The 21885-nt window shown below is 46.4% G+C and overlaps 1 protein-coding gene across 3 annotated transcripts; it reads right to left on the reverse strand.

The window, feature by feature from the left end:
* Positions 1 to 689: 689 nt before the first annotated feature.
* On the reverse strand, positions 690 to 16555 carry Commd7 (COMM domain containing 7). Of its 3 annotated transcripts, NM_001195390.1 has the most exons (10): positions 16354 to 16541; positions 15948 to 16022; positions 12953 to 13006; positions 12225 to 12327; positions 6532 to 6588; positions 6411 to 6448; positions 5804 to 5894; positions 5530 to 5579; positions 4206 to 4254; positions 690 to 3272 (listed from the first exon to the last, which is right to left on the reverse strand). In NM_001195390.1, exons 4-10 carry the CDS (start codon positions 12250 to 12252, stop codon positions 3196 to 3198), a joined length of 390 nt encoding a protein of 129 aa, NP_001182319.1. In that variant the 5' UTR covers positions 12253 to 12327; positions 12953 to 13006; positions 15948 to 16022; positions 16354 to 16541; the 3' UTR covers positions 690 to 3195. The 3 variants fall into 3 exon arrangements, 2 of the variants coding, with proteins under 2 accessions (NP_001182319.1, NP_598611.2); NM_133850.2 differs by lacking the exon at positions 15948 to 16022; XR_001783215.2 differs by lacking the exon at positions 15948 to 16022 and having other exon boundaries at positions 692 to 3272; positions 4206 to 5579; positions 16354 to 16555.
* Positions 16556 to 21885: the final 5330 nt, after the last annotated feature.

A 21885-nucleotide genomic window follows, 5' to 3' on the forward strand; every position in this document is an offset into this window, starting at 1 on the left:
TAGGCCACCGGGCATGGTGGCGCATGCCTTTGATCCCAGCACTCGGGAGGCAGAGGCAGGCGGATTTCTGAGTTCGAGGCCAGCCTGGTCTACAGAGTGAGTTCCAGGACAGCCAGGGCTATACAGAGAAACCCTGTCTCGAAAAACCAAAAAAAAAAAAAAAGTTCTAGACTGTCTCAAAATGGCCCAAAATGAAAGAAAACAACTCAAACACACACACACACACACACACACACACACACACACACACACGCATGCACACACGCACACATAGTGACATGTATGTACACCCTGCTGGTTCTGTTCTCTAGAGAACCCTGATGAATACTGGCAGTAACCAAAGTAACAAATAACATTATAATGCATGAACACATTAAACTGCTTTACAGCCAGAAAGGGATGGAGAATCTTTATGCACTGAATGGGGAAAAAAACAAAACCCTTCAATGTAAATAAAAAGTCTGGGTGTTTTTTGTTGTTGTTTTGTTTGTTTTTGAGACAGGGTGTCTCTGCATAGCCCTGGCTGTCTTGAGACTCACTATGTAGACCAGGTTGGCCTCAAACTCAGATACATCTGCCTGCCTCTACCTCACAAGTGCTGAGATTAAAGACGTGCACCACCAAGGTAGGCTTAGTGAAAATATTTGTAATATGCAATTACAATTAAACAAACAAACAAACCCATAAAAAATGGTGGTGAAGATCTTTAATCTTCAAATTTCAGAGCATCCAGGGTGTTACAAAAAGACCTTGTATCAAACCAGCAGGAAACTGGTCCGATCAATCACTGGGGGAAGCAAAGGCTGAGGCGGCTCTTGCTTTTGATAAAGAGAGATCTCCATGTGAACTGGAAAAAACAAGGTGCAGGTTGGTGTTTATACACGCTGCTGTCTGTGTGAGATAGTACACACAGAAGATATGCACATAGATTCAAATGCAAGAAATAGCTCCAGAATACAGAATGAACTAGCAGATCTCCTCCAGTGAATAGCTAGAAAAAGGTGGGAAGGGGGGCTGGTGAGATGGTTCAGCAGGTAGGAGCACTGACTGCTCTTCCAAAGGTTCTGAGTTCAAATCCCAGCAACTACATGGTGGCTCACAACCATCCATAATGAGATCTGACGCCCTCTTCTGTGTGTCTGAAAACAGCTACAGTGTACTTATGTATAATAATAAATAAATCTTTAAAAAAAAAAAAGGTGGGAAGGGGTCCTCACGTCTACTCAGACCTATCCTGCTGCGGACGGCTGGATGGAAGGAAGAGTGCACATCCTGAAGGTTGTCTTGAATCCACAAGGCCCTAAACATGACTCAGCCAACTCCACATAAATAAATGTGAGAACAACAAAACTTTTATGGGCTGGGAACACAGCTGTGTTTTGCTTAACATGCAGGAAAGCCCTGTATTTGGTCCCTTGTAAAGAGTAGGCGTGGAGTCCATGCCTGTAATCCCAGCACTCATTTGTTGGAGGGCAAGGTAGGATTGTCATGAGTTTGAGGACAGCCCTGGGTATACAGTGAGCACCAAGCCATCCAGAAATGCCTTAACTACATTCTTTTTCAAACAACAAGTTACCATTCTCTTTTTGGTGAAAGCCCCTAGTTCTCTTATGAGATTAGCTATGGTCCAAAGAGAGAATTTTAACGGAATATTTAAGCAATCAGGCTAGAGATTTATTATCTTTAATTATGAGCATTTGCGCAGGTATCCATGGAGGCCAGAGGCATTAAATTCCCTGAAGCTGGACTTACAGAGGGTTGTAAGCTATTATAGGTGTACCATGAAAACCAAATCTAAAATTAAGATATTTATATTAATTTGATGTCTTTACTTAGTAGGCATGCTTGGGTGTGCACGGGTGTGTACAGGTTAGACTACACCTGTGGGGATCAGTGGTCTCCTTCCACCAAGTGGATCCTGGGAGTTGAACTCGGGCATCGGGGTAGGTGTATTTACCTGCTAAGTCATCTCACTGGCCCTGGTTTTATTCTTTTGAGACAAGGGGCCACATAACCCACGCCAGGTTTTATGCATGTTAGGCAAACACTTTCCCAACTGAGCTATGCCACACCCTGTGGCCTTTTATGAGCCACCATGTGGTTGCTGGGATTTGAACTCGGGACCTTCAGAAGAGCAGTCGGGTGCTCTTACCCACTGAGCCATCTCACCAGCCCCCCTGTGGCCTTTTAAAGAAGATTTATTTCATTTGCATTATTGAATGAATGTGTGTCAGAGTGTATATGTGTATGTGTATACTCATGGCATGTGTATGCCTGCTCTTGGATAAGAAGATGTGAGGTTGGAGTTACAGGCTGTTGTGAGCTTCCAGAAGTGGATGCTGTGAACAGAGCAACCAGGGACTCCCCAAAGAGCAGGAAGCACTCTTAACCACAGAGCCGTCAGTCTCGCCCCCATGGCTGGCTTGGTTTGAGACAGGCTCTCACTTTGCTGCTCTGGCTAACCTCTAGCTTATGGTGATCTTCCCGTCTCTGTCTCCGCAGGGCCAAGGTTGTAGGTATATGCCGCTACACCCAGGTCGGCTGACTCTTAAACCATGGAGAAAGACATTTTGTGGATTCAGAGCTTTTCTTTAGAAACTGTTTTTCTTTTTAATTTACCACTTAACCAAAAGGTGGTTGGTTTTCTGGAACCAAACAATGTAAGATGGCCTCGAAAGGCCTGCCTCCTTATAACACAAAAGCCAAAGAGACAAACACAGAAATCGTCTGGCCTCAGTTCTTTCCAGAGAAGACTAAGCACAGGCTTTTACACAGACGACTCGGCAGACAGTGGCTGGCAATGCCCTTCCCCCTCCAAACAGTGTGACACGTGTGACACCACTCCTGACACACTGTCCACACCACCCGCCCTTCCTCAGCCACAAGCACGTACCCAACCATCTGAATGAAGGAACTGAGCCGTTTGTGAACTGTTGGATGGGAGGTGACAAGACTGCCTCCCAGAGAAAGGACACAGTCCCAGATGCAGTAGCTCTCGGAGCATCTAGGTGTAAAGTCACCCAGGAGCCGGAGGTGGTGGCTCCCAGTGGGGCTTGCAGAAGAATCAGGCAGCACTCCTCAAGCGCTGAGACTCTTGGTTTTAGAAGCTCTTTGTCCGCGGCCTCTCAAGGCAGCTGGGAGCCTGGAGTAGGCTGACACTAGGGAAGAGGCAGGGGCAAGGGAACGGGAACAGGGTCAGCTGAGGCACTCCATGCTCGCTCGGACTCTCTCCATCTCGTGCAGGAAGCTGTAGAACTGGGGCAAGGTTAGTTCTGGGGAGAGAAAAGTCAGTTTGAGGTGAGTGTTTCCAATGCCACAGAAGTACCAGGAAAATCCATTTCTACCCGCAGCCATCGTTTGTTTATTCATTTGATAGGGAGCAGATCTAGGGCCTTAAGTATCCAGGGCTCCATCTCCAGGCTGACATCTATACTCGCTGGTAATCTTAGCAGCCTTTTCTTCCTTCTTGTGGTGCTGGGAAGCAAACCCAGGCCTATAGCAAGGGCTGCATTGAGCTACATGCAGCTAAGAGGCTCCTGATGTATATATAACCTATCAGAATAAGGAACCTACAGCCTTGACTTCAAGGGTCTCAGTTCCAAAAACACTGAAGTGTGTATATAACAGTGTCACACAGAGGCATGGAAGGTTTCAAAGGAATTCAGGGATGTCCACAAGAGTTTCTTGCCTCCAAGGGCTGGAGAGATGGCTCAGCGGTTAAGAACACTGACTGTTCTTCCAGAGGTTCCCAGCAACCACATAGCACGCACAACCATCTGTAATGGGATCAGATATCCTCTTCTGGTGTGACTGAAGACTGCTACAACAGTGTACTCATATACATAAAATAAATCCTAGCAATCACATGGTGGCTCACAACCATCTGTAATGGGATGTGATGCCCTTGTCTGGTGTGTGAAACAGCTACAATGTGCTCACATACATAAAATAAATAAATACATCTTAAAAACCAGTGTCTTGCCTCCAATCTGCTCCCACTATTCACCCCTTAGCCCCTTCCACTCGGGCTTTCCAACCTCCCAATAGCCTAGCAACAGCCCTGCTCTGAGAGGGAAGGCAGTGGAGGCCACTCTAGAGCCTGGTGATAACCTTGCCTTAGAGAGACGGGCTCTGTGAGGGAGACGTCACCAGCCCAGGGCACTGAAGCAAGGAGACGGAAGCTACAAAGTGTGGTTGAGACTCACCCATATACAAATTTTCAGTTTGTTTTCCTTTCTTAACCACCAACTTTAACTAAAAGGAAAGGGGAGAAGAAGGTGGAGAAGATAAATAAATAACTTTAAAATTAAAATGATGGGCCAGCAAGATGGCCCAGTGTGTAGCCTGGTGACCCAGGTTTGTCCCCCCAGAACCCACATAAAGGTGGGAGAAGAGAACCAACTCCAGCAAGCTGTCCTCTGACCTCCACATCCACGACGCGTCATTTCTCTCTCTCTCACACAATAAATAATAATAATAACAACAACAATAATAATAATAGCACCGTTTAAATGACAGCTGAGAAAAGAAATTCCTCCAAACCTTTCATCTAATTAAGTTCCAAAACGTCCCACCCGCCAAGCTACCTACCAGCCCCGTCCTGGGCTTCTTCTATCTTAGCAGCTATATGACGTGGACTGAATTGTCCAAGGTAAGAAATCCTGGCAGTCCCCAGCCCTGTGAAGTAACTGAACTTGCGTGGCTAACAACAAAACGAGCTCATCTGAAGGCAGGCGAGTTGGGGATCATGCTCTCGGCTGATCACACTGTTCTGAGGTACAAAGGGCACTTTAGGGGGGGAATATCACTTAAGACAATATCAAACCTGTAGTGGTTTGAAAGAAAATGGCTGCCACTGACCCATATATTCGAATGCTTTGTCGCAGAAGTGCAACACTTTGATAGTATTAGGAGGACTAGGAGCTATGACCTTGTTGAGAGTGGGTCTGCTCTCTCTCCTTCCCTCCTCCCGCCTCATTTTTCTCTCCCTGTGGCCTATAGACGAGGATGTAGCATTCTCAGCTACCCCTCCAGCACTCCATCTGCCTGTACAGTGACATGATGATAACTGTCGATGAGAAACTTGTGAGCGAGCCCTCAGTTAAATGTGTTCTTATATGAGCTGCCTCGGTTAGGGTGTCTCCACAGCTAGAATACTGACTAGAACAAAAACCAAGCTGGGCGTGGTGGCGCACGCCTTTAATCCCAGCACTCGGGAGGCAGAGGCAGGCGGATTTCTGAGTTCAAGGCCAGCCTGGTCTACAGAGTGAGTTCCAAGAGAACCTCACCAAGAACTACCCAAGAGAAACCCTGTCTTGAAAAACCAAAACACCACCACCACCACCACCACCAAAAAACCAAAACCAAGACAATTCAAGAAAGTGGCTCACAAAGCCCAAACTGACCTTGAACTTTTGATGTTCGAACCTCTTGATTTCGGGGGTTTATAAGCCTGTGCCACCATGCCCAGCTTTGGATAACCTTTAACCAGGTTGAAACCCTGCCCATCGCCACTGACCACAGACTTACCTGTAAAAATATGCTTCCCACTTTCTCTAATTCACTGCTCCCAGACGTCACTGTAACACACAGAGAAGAGAGGACTAAGTGAGGACTTCTGAAGAGCTCAATTTAGCAGGCTGTCCTGAGCAGCCATGTTGGGGTAAACATGAACCAGAAAGATGGCTGGCCCCCAGCGGTGTCTGAGATCAAGGACAAGTCTTCCCCAACCAGGCTTTCCAGAAGCCTCTTTCCAGCCCCAGGCCAGCCACACAAGTAACCGGGATTGGATCTATCCAGTTACCTCCAAACCTCCACTCCATATCAATCAGCTGGTTAACCATCAGGGTCTGACCCATGGCCCACTGTGCAAGGGTCGAGGCGTTCTGCTTCCACTAGAAGAAAAGCAAAGGCTAGCGTCAGCGTGGGGACCAGCATCCCTACCCCTCTGCTCCAAGCACAGAAGTGCTCAGCTCTCAACAGAGAAGAAAGCAGAACCAAGAGCAGAGTCCACCTGCTTGCACATATCCAAGACATGGTGGGAATACAATCATTCTTTCAGCAGGGCATCAGGAAGCCCAGCTGACCTTAAATTTTCTCTGTATCTGGGGTTGGCCTTGAGCCCGACTCCCAGTGCTGGGATTACAGGCAGGCACCTCTATACCCAATTTAAATATTCTTTTTTCATCCCAAGATCTAATCCTATTGGAACAATGGCATTAATATTTGTCAAGCGAAAGGAGAAAAATTAGGGCTGCCTTAAGCAGGGCTGGTTGGCAGCTGCAGGTGTGTCGTTCCTGCGACGCTGGGGGGACGGAATGGTTTTGTCTTGCTCAGCATTTTTTTTTTCTTTTCCTTTTCTTTTCAGGAAATAAAAGCCAGGCTCTTAACCTTGATTACTAGAATTATACCTTTTCAGAAAAGTAAGTGGCTTTCTCCTCGCTAAGACCTGTAAGAGAACAGAAGGATATTAACATAACAAAGAGCTCACGGGCCCTCCACCTCCCCAGGCAACCCCAGATAAAGACCTACCTAGCGTCTGGAGATCAGTCCGCACCTGCTCGGCAGTGAGGCCTTTCTTCAGTGCACCTTGGAGGCAGGGGAGAGAGCATAAAGTAAATGAAAGCAGTGGTCAGTTACAAGTATTTGTTGGACCCAAACTATGCGACACAGAAGACAAAAGTAACGGTCTCGATCCAGTGGCTGACGAGAAAATGCAGCCCGAAAGCCACCATTGGGGCAGGGCAGCCGCGCACCTGCGCAGTGGGGTTCAGTGCCCTCCAGGGATGGAGGACAGGAGATCCAAGGCAGCCTGGCACAGAGGAAGTCTAGGAAAAGGCTGAGTGCAGCTGAGTGAGGTGGTCACGCCTTTAATCCCAGCACTTGGGAGGCAGGGACAGGAAGATCTCTTAGTTGAGGCCAGCTTGATCTACAGAGAGAAACCCTGTCATGAAAGAGTCCCCCGCACCCCCCTCACCCCCCCAAAAAAAGAGATTGGAGTTTGGAGATATAGCTTACTTAGTTTCCTTGGAGCTGTGGGAACTGGGACTAAATAAAACTCTTTTTTGTTTGTTTTTTGTTTTTTCTAGACAGGGTTTCTCTGTATAGTCCTGGCTGTCCTGGAGCTCACTTTGTAGACCAGACTGGCCTCGAACTCAGAAATCTGCCTGCCTCTGCCTCCCAAGTGCTGGGATTAAAGGCGTGCGCCACCACTGCCCGGCTAAATAAAACTCTTAACTCCTGATAATCCTCCTGCCTCAGGTTCCTCAATGTTAGAATTATAAGTAGTGGCCATCACGCCAGTATCCCTAGGTCCACATTGATCCAAGGTACCACTGGGTATTGGCTTTTACTGTCCCTTTGCTGGAAACAGTCTTCCCTGATCTGTACAGGGCACATCCCCTACTGCATTCAAACCTCTATGAATCTCAAGCCTTCAGAAAGGACCCGACACTTAAAAATGGTCTGTGAGAGCAGGCAGTGGAGACACTTGCTTTTAATCTCAGCCCAGGGAGGCAGAAGCAGGCAGATCTCTGCGAATTCAGAGCCAGCCTGGTCTACACATTGAATTCCAAGACAGCCAGGGCTACACAAAGAAACCCTGTCTAAGAAAAAAAGAAAAAAAAAGGGCTGGAGAGATGGCTTATCTTGCAGAGGACTTGAGTTGTTCCCATCTAGGGTGACCCACAACCACCCATAACTCTGGATTCAGTTGGATCCAATGTCTCTGGCCTGCGAGGGCATCTGCACTCATGTACATTCACCAGCCACCCCAGACAAACACGAATAACTACAAGAAAACTAAAGGCATTGTGAATGTGACAGTGTAGCCCAGTGGTAGAGGGCTTGCCTAGCATTAGCAACACCCTCAGAAAGAAAGAAAGAAAGAAAGAAAGAAAGAAAGAAAGAAAGAAAGAAAGAAAGAGAGAGAGAGAGAGAGAGAGAAAGGAAAGAAAGAGAGAGAGAGAGAAAAGAAAGTCGGGTGGTGGTGGCACACGCCTTTAATCCCAGCACTTGGGAGGCAGAGGCAGGTGGATTTCTGAGTTCGAGGCCAGCCTGGTCTACAGAGTGAGTTCCAGGACAGCCAGGGCTACACAGAGAAACCCTGTCTCGAAAAACCAAAAAAGAAAAAAGAAAGAAAGGAAGGAAGGAAGGAAGATAGACAGACAGACAGATTCATGTACACAGCACATAAAACAAGTGAGCTAAACAATAACAAAAAAATTAAGGCTTTTGTTGTTGTTGTTTTGTGACAGTATTATGTAGCCCAGGCTAGCTGAAAACTTGCAGTATAGCTGAGGATATTCTGCTCTTTTTGTCTTCCTTCCTTCCTTCCTTCCTCCTCCTCTGCCTTCTTTTTTTTTTTTTTTTTTTTTTAAGACAAGATTTCTTTGTGTAGACCAGGCTGGTCTCAACTTGGAGCTTCATCTGCCTCTGTCCCCAGAGTGCTGTGATGATTAAAGGTGTGAGACAGCACCTGTCCCTGTCCCTATCTTTTGATCCTACCTCCTGAGTGCTGGGATGACAACCACGTGCCAACTTTTCTTTTTTCCCTTCCTTCCCTCTTTCCTTCCTCTCTAATGTGAAGGTGGTAGAACTGTGGAATAATATTTCCATTATCATTATCATCATCATCATCATTATGCCTCTGACTCCTGAGCACTGGACTGAAAGGTGTGCACTACCATACCCAGCTTTTTGAGAGTTTCATGTAGCCTAGACCAGCCTCAAACCTACTATGTAGATTAGAATGTCCTTAAGCTCCTGACCCTTCTGCATCCACCTCTCTTATGCTGGGATTAAAGGAGTCAGCTTGTACCTTTCTCTATTATAAACACAAATGCCAACAAGTATATTATCTAAGTGGCTTGCAGACTTGGGGGAGCCCTGGGAGCAGTTCCTTTAACTCATAATATCTTGATGGTCTTGAAAAAACAAAAACAAACAAACAAACAAACCACACAGAGTATTGAAAGGTCAGCAGACAGAGAAAAGCAGGGGAAGCTGGCAGTCCTGAGGCCACAGGCCAGCATCAGCTAAACACCAACTGTAGGAAAACAGCACGTCCATGCCTTAGCAATGTGAAATTTAATGAGTCCTTTTGTCTCTTAGCAAAAGTAAGAAAAAGAAATCTCTTTCTGTTTTTCTCTGTCTCTCTCTCTTACACACATACACACACACAGAGAGAGAGAGAGAGAGAGAGAGAGAGAGAGCCATATACAATCTTGTGACCACTGTTTGATGGGGATCTTTGGGGAGCCGGGATGGAAAATTACCTTTAATAGAAAAGAAAGGTCAGTAATGGATGACCCCTAGGGACCAGGCAGCTTGATAGGGACTAAAAGCAGCAGCTGAAGCAGGTCCCTGCACAAGGCCACATAGGTGAGAACCCGGAAAGGCAGCCTCCACTCACATCTTTATCTCTCTCCACCTATTCTGTTTTGTCTCCACTGGTGCTAGAGATTGAAACCAGGGCCTTGTGCACTCTAGACAGGTGCTCTGCCACTGAGCTATTTATCACCAGCTCTTCCTTCCAACAATGGATTCAGGGAACCCCCATTGGCTCCACTTCATCCCTGAAGAAGGTGATTATCAGAATGCAGGAAGCACCCCCTGCATAGACACCAAATCAGTTCAGGTTAGGCCCTATCCAGACCCCCTCCGAGCTAGAGAACTATGGCCTTAACAGAACACAATTCAGCAGACAATGAGGAACCAAGAACAAGGGAGGCAAGATTTCCTTCTGATAGCTTATCTTTCACAGATAGATAAGTAGGCATTTGGGAATGAGCTGTGGTCAGCTACTTGCAAACAAACCCAGTCTGGGAGCAGTGAGACCTGAGGACAAGGGTGGGTGGCTGTTTCAGTGGAACTTGCTCTATAGACCAGGTTGGCTTCAAACTCTGAATCCACCTGCCTCAGCCTCCTGAGTGGTGGGATAGAAGGAGTGTGCCAACACAGCCTGGCAAGTAGTATGTTCTAGAGAACTACATAAAAGGTTATTTTTAGACTGGTGCCATTTGCCTTTAATCACAGCACTGTGGATGCAGAGACAGGCAGATCTCTTGGGTTCCAGGCCAGCCTGGTCTACATGGCAAATTCTAGGCCAGTCATGACTACAGAATGAGACCCTATCTCAGAAAACACAAAAACCAAGCTGGCGAGATGGCTCAGCAGTTAAGAGCCCTAACTGCTCTTCTGAAGGTCCTGAATTCAAATCCCAGCAACCACATGGTGGCTCACAACCATGCGTAATGAGATCTGACGCCCTCTTCTGGTGTGTCAGAAGACAGCTACAGTGTACTTAGGTATCGAGCTGGGCCGACTGGAGCAAGCAGGGCTGACCAGAGTGGGCAACTTTCATTCCCAGCAACCACATGATGGCTCACAATCATAATCAGTACAGCTACCTTATACTCATATACATTAAATAAATAAATAAATAAGTAAATAAATAAATCTTAAAAAAAACAAAAACAAACCCAAAAAGTAAGCCAAACCAACTAAACAAACAAAAACCATCTGCAGCTCTGCAGCGATATTTCCATGAAATGCAATAAAAATTAATTTCTAGAGATATGAATAAAAAAGGCACAGCACACAAGATAGAAGTTCTGTGATCCCAGTCCTCAGAGGCTGAGATAGGAGGTCTGTTGACAGTTCAAAGCCATCCAGGGCTACACAGCAAGTATCCCACTAGCCTAGGCTACAGAGTGAGACACTGTTTCCAAAAAACAAACAAGCAAGCAAACAAACCAAACAGCTTGGTCAGAAAGTGCAGTGTAAGCGTGAGGCTTGAGTCAGAGCCCCGAGAACTCACTTAGTAAAGCTCTGGGTGGTGGTGATGCTCGATTGAATCCCAGCACTGGGGGCCTGGCCAGCCAGCTAGCTTAATAGATGAGCCTCGGGCCCATGAGAGACCCTTCTCAAAAACAAGGTGTTTGGCTCTGACCTCCTCACACATGCATGTGCACACACATGTACCTGAACATATACAAACATGTAATGGCAACGAACAAAAAAGAGAAAAGGAAAAAAAAAAAACTGCATTAAAAAAATCCATTATATGGGCTGGAGAGATGGCTCAGCGGTTAAGAGCACTGACTGCTCTTCCAGAGGTCCTGAGTTCAATTCCCAGCAACTACATGGTGGGATCTGATGCCCTCTTCTGGTGTTTCTGAAGATAGGCACAATATACTCATATACAATAAATAAGGCCACTTGATCTACATACTAAGCTTCAGGGCAGCTGAGACTACTAAGAGAGACTCTATCTACAAACAAACAAACAAACAAACATATGGGCTAGGGGCTAGGGGAATAGTTTTCAGCATAGGCGAGGCCCTGGATTCCAGTGCCCAGCATCACATCACAAGAGGAAAAGCACCCCCTGGGGTAGAGCATGCATTTGATCCTAGAGGAACTGGCAGAAGTAAGAAAATCTCTGTGAGTTGGAGACCATCCTGCTCCCTACAGAAAACTAAAACCTGCCAGGTCTATATAGTGAGACTCTGTCTGAGAAAAAGAGACTCTGAGAAAGACAGAGAGATAGTAAGAGAGAGAGAGAGAGAGAGAGAGAGAGAGAGAGAGAGAGAGAGAGAGAGAGAGATTGATTGATTGACTCAAGTGACACTGGAGAACCCTACCCTTTTATTTCTGGGTTTAGGAAATATAGGATGGACAGAGACCTAGCTTTGAGCTGCCTCCTTGGCATAGCTCTTTTGCTGTGTCAGCATACTGCCCCTGGCATCCTCTGGGCACCAGGTCACAGGCCTCTTAGACTAACAAGTCCCTCAGATGAAATGACACAGTACTGACACACAATCAAAGCAACTACATTCTTTGAACTATCTCTCAGTTTCTTAGGGCCCCTAACATATTGTAAACACATGGAAACGCTAGTTATACCACTTTAATTGGGAATAATGAACAAGAGCATGTCTGTCCATGCTGCGTATAGGCACAATTTTTTTTTAGAATGTTTAAGGTGCATGCTATCACTTCTGATTTATAAAATGCTATCAGTCCTTTCATGGTTGGTTGAGTCCACAGACACAGACCACGGAACTTACAGAGAGCTGTAACACTTACCTCCACACCTGCATTCTGCTCCAGACAGTATGCCCTGCCAGGTCTGGCTATTTACTGCTCCTGTGACTCTCTAACTAAAGGAAGGCTCGGGCAGCAACAGTGTCTCTGTGGAGACCTGTCGACAGTCAACTCACCATTTGGAACCAGTAGGAGGCTTTTCATGATGCTTTTGAGGGGGCCAAGACTGATCTGATTGCTGGTGGCAAATTCAGAGAGCTGAGCCAGAAATCGCTCCACCTGCAGAGAGGAGACAGAACAAACAAGCCAGTTGTTTACTTACCTCTTAAAAAGGTTTAATTTGGGCTGGAGAGATGGCTTAGCAGTTAAAAGCACTGACTCAGAGGTCCTGAGTTCAATTCCCAGCAACCACATGGTGGCTCACAACCATCTGTAATGGGATCTGAAGCCCTCTTCTGTATGTCTGAAGACAGCTACAGTGCATATATATATTTAAAAAAAAACGAGAGAGAGAGCCAGGTGGTGGTGGCGCACGCCTTTAATCCCAGCACTCGGGAGGCAGAGGCAGGCGGATTTCTGAGTTTGAGGCCAGCTTGGTCTACAGAGTGAGTTCCAGGACAGCCAGGGCTATACAGAGAAACCCTGTCTTGAAACACCTCCCTCCCCCTCCCCCCCCAAAAAAAAATTAAGCAGGTTTATTTTATGTGCCTGAGTATTCTGCTTGCATGTGTGTGTCATGGGATCTGTGGAACAGAAATGGCAGAGGGTTGTGAGGTGCCACGTGGGTTCTAGGAACTGAACCTGAGTCCTTTGTAAGAGCAGGCAGTGACCAGACATTCTCTAAGTTGTCAGGGCTATGGACACATGTTGGCCAAACCTCCTTATCATGAAATGCCTTACTTACCTCTTTGGGCTCAGTTAGGAAATGGAAAAGCACTTCTGTCAGGTCGGAGAACTGCTGTAAAAGGGAAAAACACATAGCCTGAGCACCATTCTGTTTCCTGATGCCCGCCGCCCAGTGTGCCCATCCCCCAGGGTGCCTACCCCATCCAATATCTCCACCTAACCCAGTGTGCCACATATCACCCAGCTATAGGCTTTTGAGAGAGAAGAATCCTTTGAGAATTTATACAGTGCGTCTTGACCATGCCCACCCCTCCCCCCTTATTTATTTGTTTAATTTGGGGGTGTATGGGGTAGTCAGAGAACAACCTTCAAGCGCTGGTTCCTCCCTTCTACCTCATTGAGTTAGGGTCTCTCTATTTTTTCTGTTGTTGTTGTTTTTGAGATAGGGTCTCATTTTATAGCCCTGAGTGGCCCAAAGCTTGCTATGTAGACCAGTCTGGCCTCGAACTCACAGAGATGTGCCTGCCTCTGCCTCACCAGTGCTGGGATTAAAGGCATTCACCACTGCTCCGGGCTCATCAGCTATTTAAAGTATTATCCCAAATAAACAGAAAAGATGCTCGAGGTCGCTCTAAACTACAGTTAGGGAAATGTTAACCAGTGAAAGTAGATACCTCTTCATTTACTGGACCTACAAACCAAGTCTGGGAACACAAACTCTACTTTGTTGGCTCTAGGGAGTACTGGCCAGCCTTCCTAGAGGACAACAGTATAATGCACATCTAACTTTATTATCAATCACAGCCCTGGGATTATGAATTCCATTGCAAAAAGTATATGGTTCAGATCTGTTCCATTCACGCTTGTATAGAGCTTTTTCTCTGCAAGCAGCTGAGGTGCCTACTTAACCAAAGCTCACCTGGCCTCAGGATCTCCCAGCATCCCTCAATCCCTACCTGTTATAGAGCATGGCTGCCACAGCCCATGTTCTACCCTGAACTTTCCAACCCAAGGGCTGGGCTTCCCCAGAGGCTCTTGTATATAATCTAGACATTTTGCATTCCTTCTCTCTTTCTCTTCCTCCCTCCCTCTGCATTTCTCTCTCTCTGCATGCATGTGCTCCCTCTTCCTCCCTCCCTCCCTCCCTCCCTTTCCCCCTCCCCTCTGTGTCCCTGTCTGCATGGCAACTTCTCTGGCCTCCTTCCTTGGGACTAGTGAACCTGCCAGAGAGCTGCCCTCAATAAATCCGCCTTTGTACTTTTTATTTTATGTGTGTGAGTACCCTGTAGCTGTCTTCAGACACACCAGAAGAGGGCGTCGGATCTCATTACAGATGGTTGTGAGCCACCACGTGGTTGTTGGGAATTGAACTCAGGATCTCTGGAAGAGCAGTCAGTGCTTTTAACCACTGAACCATCTCTCCAGTCCGCACCCCCTTGCCCCAACCTTTGTACTTTTTAAGTCCACTTAAATTGATTTATTTCATCACTGGAGAAAACCTATCAACAAATATTGTTTATTTGAACAAATAAGTGAAATTCAGCGAGGCATGGTAGTACACTCCTGAAAACCTCTCACTGGGGCCTCAGAGACACTGGCAAGTTCCAGGCTACCTGGACCACAGAGTGAGACCTTACATCCAGGAACAAATAAACCAATCCCCAGCAGAGAGAATGAGGCAGGAGAATCACAAACTTGTAGTCTAGGCTACATGGCTAAATTATTTATTTATTTATTTATTTATTTAATTATTTATTTATTAAAGAGCTGAGCCTGTTGGCACAGGTATATAAATTCAGGTCCTCAGGAGGTTGAGGAAGGAGGATTCTAAATTCAAGGCCAGACTGAGCAAATTATTGAAAATGGGACTCAAACAAGGCCAGGCATAATGAATGGTACACGCCTAGAATCCTAGCCTTGGAAGGCAGAGAGGAGGATGGTTTTTAGTTCCATACCAGTCAGGGTTACAAGACCTTATCTAAAAATAAAAGAGAAAACCACAACAGCAAGCCACCACACAGAACCTAGTGGGGATTAATAGATATCTCACCACAGTGTCACACACCTGGAATCGCAGCACTTGGGGAAGCTGAGGCAGGGAGAACTTAAATCTGAAGACAGCCAGGGGACAGAGAGACTGTCTCAAAGCCAAAAAAGAAAAATCTTGGGGCTCGTAAAATGGCTCAGCTGACAAAGATGCTTGCTTCAATCCCTGGAACCTACACAAAGAAGTGTCAAAGCTCACTTCCTTAGGTTGTTCTCTGACCTCCCCCACAACATATAAAATGTAATACTTTGAAATAACCTTTAAAAAAAAATCAGTAGAATCTCTCTTTCTCCTCCTCTAACCCCTCCAAATAGGAGTCTTCCAGAAATCAGTGGCAACAGCAAAATCTAGCCATTTCCCTGGCCTTTGAAGTTAGACATTTGGTTGTGAATTCCTGGTTCCAGTTTTGCAATTTTTCTGCTTCCACCTTTCTTTCAAGAGGTGGCAATGACAGGTATGGACTACTAATAAATTCTATTTTTGTTATTTACTTATTTTGATATAGGGTCTCACTATGCAGCTCTGGACAGTCTAAAACTCATGAATTAAGAGACCGACCTGCCTTGGCTTTCCAAATGCTGAAGTTAAGGTGAATACTACTCTGTGTTTGTTTGTTTGTTTGTTTTTAATTCTTCAAACTGGCCTGTGTGTGTCTGGGGTTGAGGGCCCCACTTCCTGGGAAGCTAAGACCCCGTCAGGGAAACATCTTGAGGGACGAAGGGTTATTTATCTATTTTAAATGTTTTTTTGACAGGAGGTCTCATGATGTTCAGACGAGGCTTGAACAAGATACTTAATCAAGCCGGGCGGTGGTGGCACACACCTTTAATCCCAGCACTTGGGAGACAGAGGCAGGCGGATTTCTGAGTTCGAGGCCAGCCTGGTCTACAGAGTGAGTTCCAGCACAGCAAGGGCAAATCCTGACTCGGAAAAAAAAAAAAAAAAAAACCAAACCAACCAACCAACCAAAAAAGATACTTAGTGAAAGCTGGATCCTAAGTCCCACCTCCTAAGTGCCGGCATTGACAAGGACCACTGTCACCCGTTTATTCCGTGCAGACGCCCCTCACTTGGCCAATTCCTGCAATGTGAATAGGAGGTGGCATTCGGAGCTCTGCAACAGGGACCAGGCCTTCAAAACAGGCATGGTTCCTTTCCTGGATTGGAAAGGGGTGTGGTCACCGGTCCTGTCTGAGCCTCTTCCGGCTCAGGCCCAGGGCCCCACTTAGGCCGGACCACACTGACACCCACAACCCGTTTGCAGTCGATTTGCCCTCCCTAATCTATTCAAACCGGGGGCCGCTTGGAATCCCCTCATTCCCTCCTCTAGGAGCCTACAAATCTAAGTCCCCACCTCCGGAGTGCGTCCGCCCATTCCTGAGCCCGCCCGCCCCCGTCCAGGCGAGCCCCACCTGAGCGCCCAGCTGGTTCAGCTGCTGCATGTCTCCGCGCACGGCCTCGGGCACCGGGTCCTGCGTGCAGTGCAGGCGGCCCATGGTGCCAGGAACCCCGCAACCGGGCAGCGACGCTCGCTTCCTCCACCCGGGTCTCGCTGCGCTTCCGCAGCCGCACTTTCGCCACACTCCCAGCCGCGGTTCTCGTGACAGCGCACGCGCGACCGCCGGGTTCCAGGAACCGCTCTGAGCAACCCAGTAAGATTCCAAGTCTCTGCCTGGGAGACCCTGAATATAAAGCACTTGTCCCATCTGAGCCTCAGTTTCACAGAATTGTATTATCTAGGGTGGCTGCTGCGGTTTTCAGCCTCCCCAAACTTTTGAGCTCAGAGCCTGGAGCACAGGTCTTCCACAGTTGCTGGTTGCTGTCCACCCCATTGCTGTTAAACATAGGGTACATCTACCTATCGAATATATCAACCATTTTTCTTTTTCTATCTCCTCTATACATTTGGTGTGGAGGATTGGTTCTGGATCTTCACACAGACTTGGCAAGGACTATGCCACTGAGCTACATCAAAAGCTCCCAGAAAATACTAAATGCCCACCAGAGGCCAAGCACTGATAACAGGGAAGGGCATAAACCAGACTATGGTGTCCCTCTGAGAGTCTACACCAGAGTGAAGAAGCAGATCTGAGACTTGGACAGGCATTAGTGTCATCTGGACAATTTCATGAAACCGCCAATGGCTGGGTCCCACCCCCAATCTCTGAGTTCTGAGCAGAAAGGCTTGGGGAACAGCTGGATAATGTACATTTCCCATTAATTCCCAGGAACCACACTTGGAGAGCCTTTGGAATAGAGGAATTTGATCCAGCTAAGGAATGTTGAGAGCCTTGGGCGAGGTGGTGGTCAGAAGGGTTGAGATAGTGAGACCCAAGGCAATCATGACGGAGCTGGGGTCAATCTCAGAGCACGTACCCAGCCCGTTCACCTTCAGAACTCAATCCCTGGCAAGGTGGAAAGACCCAAGCCTGAGTTCTCTGCAGCCACTGGGTGAGTGCTGAGTTCACCCTCATTAGACCTGAGAAAATAGGGGTATATACTCCCTGGGTGCTACGCAAGGGCTGTGCCTGGCATTGCTAGCCTGAGTACCCTGGAAACCTGGGGTTAGAATTGGCTGTCCTTCTGGCACTTCTCTGAAAAGTTTCCCTTTGGAAAACATTGATAAAAAGCTTTCACCCTGAGACTAAGCATATCTAAGAATGTGCAGCTCACAGGACGCAGGTGACCAAGGACAGTTATGACTTGTTCCAACACAAAACTTTAATTACTTAAAACATGAAAGGTGGTCGTATACACCTTTAATCCTAGCATTCAAGAGGCAGAGATAGGGGTGGATCTCTGTAAGTTTGAGGCCAGCCTGGTCTACACCATGGGTTCCAGGCCATCCAGACCTACATAGAAACTCAATCTCAAAGAAAAACAAAAAAATTATAAGCTTTCCTTTTGTAGTTTTCTTTTGTAATTTAATTGCTCAATTCTCAAGCCTCAGGTGTGAACTTTGTAAATGACAATGTCCTGTGGCAGTGGCAAGAGGGTGGACATCCCTGCAAATTAGTTCTTCTTTCTTTCTCTTCCACCCTTTGCTAGACCTTGCCCCTAAGGTCTAGCCATGTAGCTGCCCCAAACTATGTAGACCAGGAACCGAGCTAGCTTGAGTTTGCAGTGTATGCTCCTGTCTACTTCCTAAATGCTGGGATTGCAGGCCTGCCTGGGCTACTATGCTTGCTCTTCTTTCCTTTAGACTCCAAGGACTCACCATATAGTCGAGGCTGGCCTCAGATCTTTCCTTGTTGCTTTTGTTTGTTTTGAGACAGGGTTTCTCTGTGTACCCCTGGCTGTCCTGAAACTTGCTTTGTAGACCAGGCTGACTTTCAGATCAGGGAATCTATCTGCCAGCCTCTTATTCCTTCTGCCTCTGTAATAAACTGAGATTTTGGGCTGATGTCACCATAGTCTCTCATCATTTTATCCATGCATTCACTTTACAGATATTGACTGCTTGCTTTAGGGCTACGTGAAGGCACTGGCTGATCAAGCCTACACAGAAATGCAATATAGAATCTCAGGCTTTGGAGAGGACTCAGGATCAAACTCATAGTCAAACTCATAGCCCAGTGCATGCTGGGTACTTGCTCTTCTACTGCACACTCCTAAGCATCTGCATTAGCACAAGAGGGTAGTTACCTTTTGTCTCCACCTCCTGAATCCTGGGATTATAGGCTACCATGCCAGGTATATGAGGAGTTGTGGGTGGACCTTAAGGCCGCTCATACTAGGTAAACACTGTACTTATAGAGCTCCACCCAGCTCCTAACAGTCAGTTGTTTTTTTTTTTAAAAGATTTATTTTATATATATGAGTACACTGTAGCTGTCTTCAGACACACCAGAAGAGGGAATTGGATCTCATTACAGATGGTTGTGAGCCACCATGTGGTTGCTGGGAATAGAACTCAGGACCTTTGGAAGAGCAGTCAGTGCCCTGAACTGCTGAGCCATCTCTCCAGTCCCAACAATCCCAACAATCAGGGGTTTTTTTTTGTTTTTTTTTTTTTTTTGTTTTTTGTTTTTCAAGATAGGGTGTACTGGCTAGTTTTGTGTCAACTTGACACATCTGGAGTTATCACAGAGAAAGAAGCTTCAGTTGAGGAGATGCCTCTATGAGATCCAACTGTAAGGCATTTTCTCAATTAGTGATCAAGGGGGAAAGGCCCCTTGTGGGTGGGACCATCTCTGGGCTAGTAGTCTTGGGTTCTATAAGAGAGCAGGCTGAGCAAGCCAGGGGAAGCAAGCCAGTAAAGAACATCCCTCCATGGCTTCTGCATCAGCTCCTGCTTTCTGACCTGCTTGAGTTCCAGTCCTGACTTCCTTTGGTGATGAACATCAGTATGGAAGTGTAAGCCGAATAAACCCTTTCCTCCCCTACTTGCTTCTTGGACATGATGTTCGTGCAGGAATAGAAACCCTGACTAAGACATAGGGTTTCTCTGTATAGCCCTGGCTGTCCTGGAACTCACTTTATAGACCATGCTGTCCTCAAACTCGGAAATCAGCCTGCCTCTGCCTCCCGAGTGCTGGGATTAAAGGCATGCACCACCATGCCCAGCACATGTGTTAGATTTTAAGTAACGGAATGAACATCATGTATGAAGATATACACCACATTGCCCATATATTGGTCCCTCTTTATATCGATCCCTCTGAGTTTCTTTTCTAACTTTGTGGTTCCAGGAACAGAGCATTGTTTCTATTTCATGGTCTTGTCATTTTCACATTGTTTTATTTTGTTTTGTTTTGAGACAGGATCACTGGGGAGTCAGCCTGGTAGGTAAAGATGCTTGCTGTTGAGCCTGAGGACTTGAGCTTGATCCTTGAAATATACAAGTGGAAGGAGAGACTCAGCTCTGACCTTCATACACACAGAGATGAAAATTTACATATAAGTTTAGTAAGTGACTGGGTCAGGCTGAAGAGATGGCTCAACCACTAAGGACACCTACTGCTCTTGCAGAGGACCCAGATTCAGTTCCCAGCACTAGCTGGCAGCTCGCAACCTACAGGTCCAGAGGATCCAATGCTCTCTTCCGGCCTCCGAGAGCACATACACGCAAACACTCAGACATGTGAGTAACTGGGCCTCATGTAACCCGGGCTGACCTCGATCTTACTATACAACGAAGACTGCTTCATCTCTTGAATGCTCTGATTATACACAGATGCTGCCACGCTTGGTCTTTTATTTATTTATTTATTTTTTTTTTGCTTTATCTTATTGGTATGTATAAGTGTTTTGCCTCTGTGTATATATGTGCTCTACTTGTATATCTGGTGCCTGCACAAGTCAGAAGAGGGCAATAACTCCTGCAGCTGGAGTTATTGATGGGGATTATGAATCACTGTCAACCATGTGACTGACTTCTGGGAACCTTACCCAGGCCATCTCCAAGGACAAATGCTCTTAACTACTGAGCCATCTCACCAGCCCTTATTTTATTTTTTGAGACAGGGTCTTACAACATAACCCTGACTAGCCTGAAATTCAACAGCCTGACCATGGTTAGGCTGAACTTAGAGGGATCACAACCATCTTCTTGTTTCTGCCTCCTGACTGTTGAAATCACAGGTAGGAGCCACCACTCTCCCTGCCTCTGCCTCTGGTGTGCTGATAGTATAGGTATACACCACCACACCCAACTTTCCTTTTATTAAGAACATCACAACTGACAGAGGCGACACAGTAGGCCCCCTTTTTACTTTTTAAGCTTTTTGTGTTCAGTTTTGGTCTGAAAATATTGAGTGAAAATTTTCAGAAGAATACCAATTCATACATTTTAAATTGCACATCTCTCTGAGCAGTGATAATTTCTTTGGCCAACCCACTCTGTTTTACCCTTTTAATGGTTGTGTCCACATTGCACACACATTTGCCTCTGTGTATGTATGTGCTCTACTTGTCTATCTGGTGCTTGCAGAAAGCAGATTTCTGATGCTACTTGCTTTTCAGGGTTATTCCCCTCCTTGCTTTCTGAGCTAGGGTCTCAGTTTGTGGCCCGGAATGTCTTGGAGCTCATTACATAGATCAGGCTAGCTTGGCATTTACCACAATCCCCTTGTCTTTGTCTCCTAAGTGCTGGGATTACAGGAGTGCTGAACCACACCTGAACATAACTGTTTGTTTATTGACACAGGGTTTCCTCTGTGTCACCCTAGTGTGCTAGAACTTGCTCTGGTCACAAACTCTGAGATCTGCCAGCCTTTGCCTCTCAAATGCTGGGATTAAAAGTATGCCTTACCACCATCCAACTTGAACATAACCCTCTTGTTTATAGATGAAGATTGTCCTATGTTGCTATGCCTACATTCAAGTTTTATAAGATGCCCAAAGCACATCAGTAGGGTGATGCTGGCAATATGGTTATGCCAGACAAAAGCTATAAAGAGCCTCCTTGAAGTAAAAGGTGAAAGTTCTTTTTTTTGTTTTGTTTTGGTTTTTGGTTTTTGGTTTTATTTATTTATTTATTTATTTGAGACAGGGTTGTTTTTTGTGCAGTTCTGGCTGTAGACCAGGCTGGCCTCGAACTCAGAAATCCACCTGTCTCTGCCTTCCGAGTGCTGGGATTACAGGCATGTGCCACCACTGCCCGGCAAGGTGAAAGTTCTTGATGTAATAAAAAAAGAAAACAAAGCAATGTCAGCCTGACGTGGTGGCACTTACCTGTAATTCTTTACAAGCTGAGGCTGGAGGCTGGATGGGACTTGGATGCCTGGATTATGTGGTGAGAATACAGCCAGAGGTATACAGCAACATCTGTCTCCAAAAACATCTGTCCTACGCTGAGGGGCAATGATGGGAACAAATCCTTTTTCTGTGATACTGTAAAGAAGGGAAAGTATTTGAGGGGGCACACTGGTGAACCAATGTGGGGTGGTGTCCCAACACTCAAGAGGTGCAGTCAGAATAATCAGGACTCAGAATCAGCAAGG

Source organism: Mus musculus, chromosome 2 (genome assembly GCF_000001635.26).
Source record: "Mus musculus strain C57BL/6J chromosome 2, GRCm38.p6 C57BL/6J".
In the NCBI taxonomy this organism is placed as follows: domain Eukaryota; kingdom Metazoa; phylum Chordata; class Mammalia; order Rodentia; family Muridae; genus Mus; species Mus musculus.

Coding starts and splice junctions, on each gene's coding strand:
- Commd7 (NM_133850.2), bottom strand. CDS start 16,437: ATGGGCCGCCTGCACTGCACGCAGGACCCGGTGCCCGAGGCCGTGCGC. Junction 13,007..16,353: donor TGAACCAGCTGGGCGCTCAG/GTGGGGCTCGCC, acceptor TCCCTTTTACAG/CAGTTCTCCGACCTGACAGA. Junction 6,449..6,531: donor GACTGATCTCCAGACGCTAG/GTAGGTCTTTAT, acceptor GTTCTCTTACAG/GTCTTAGCGAGGAGAAAGCC.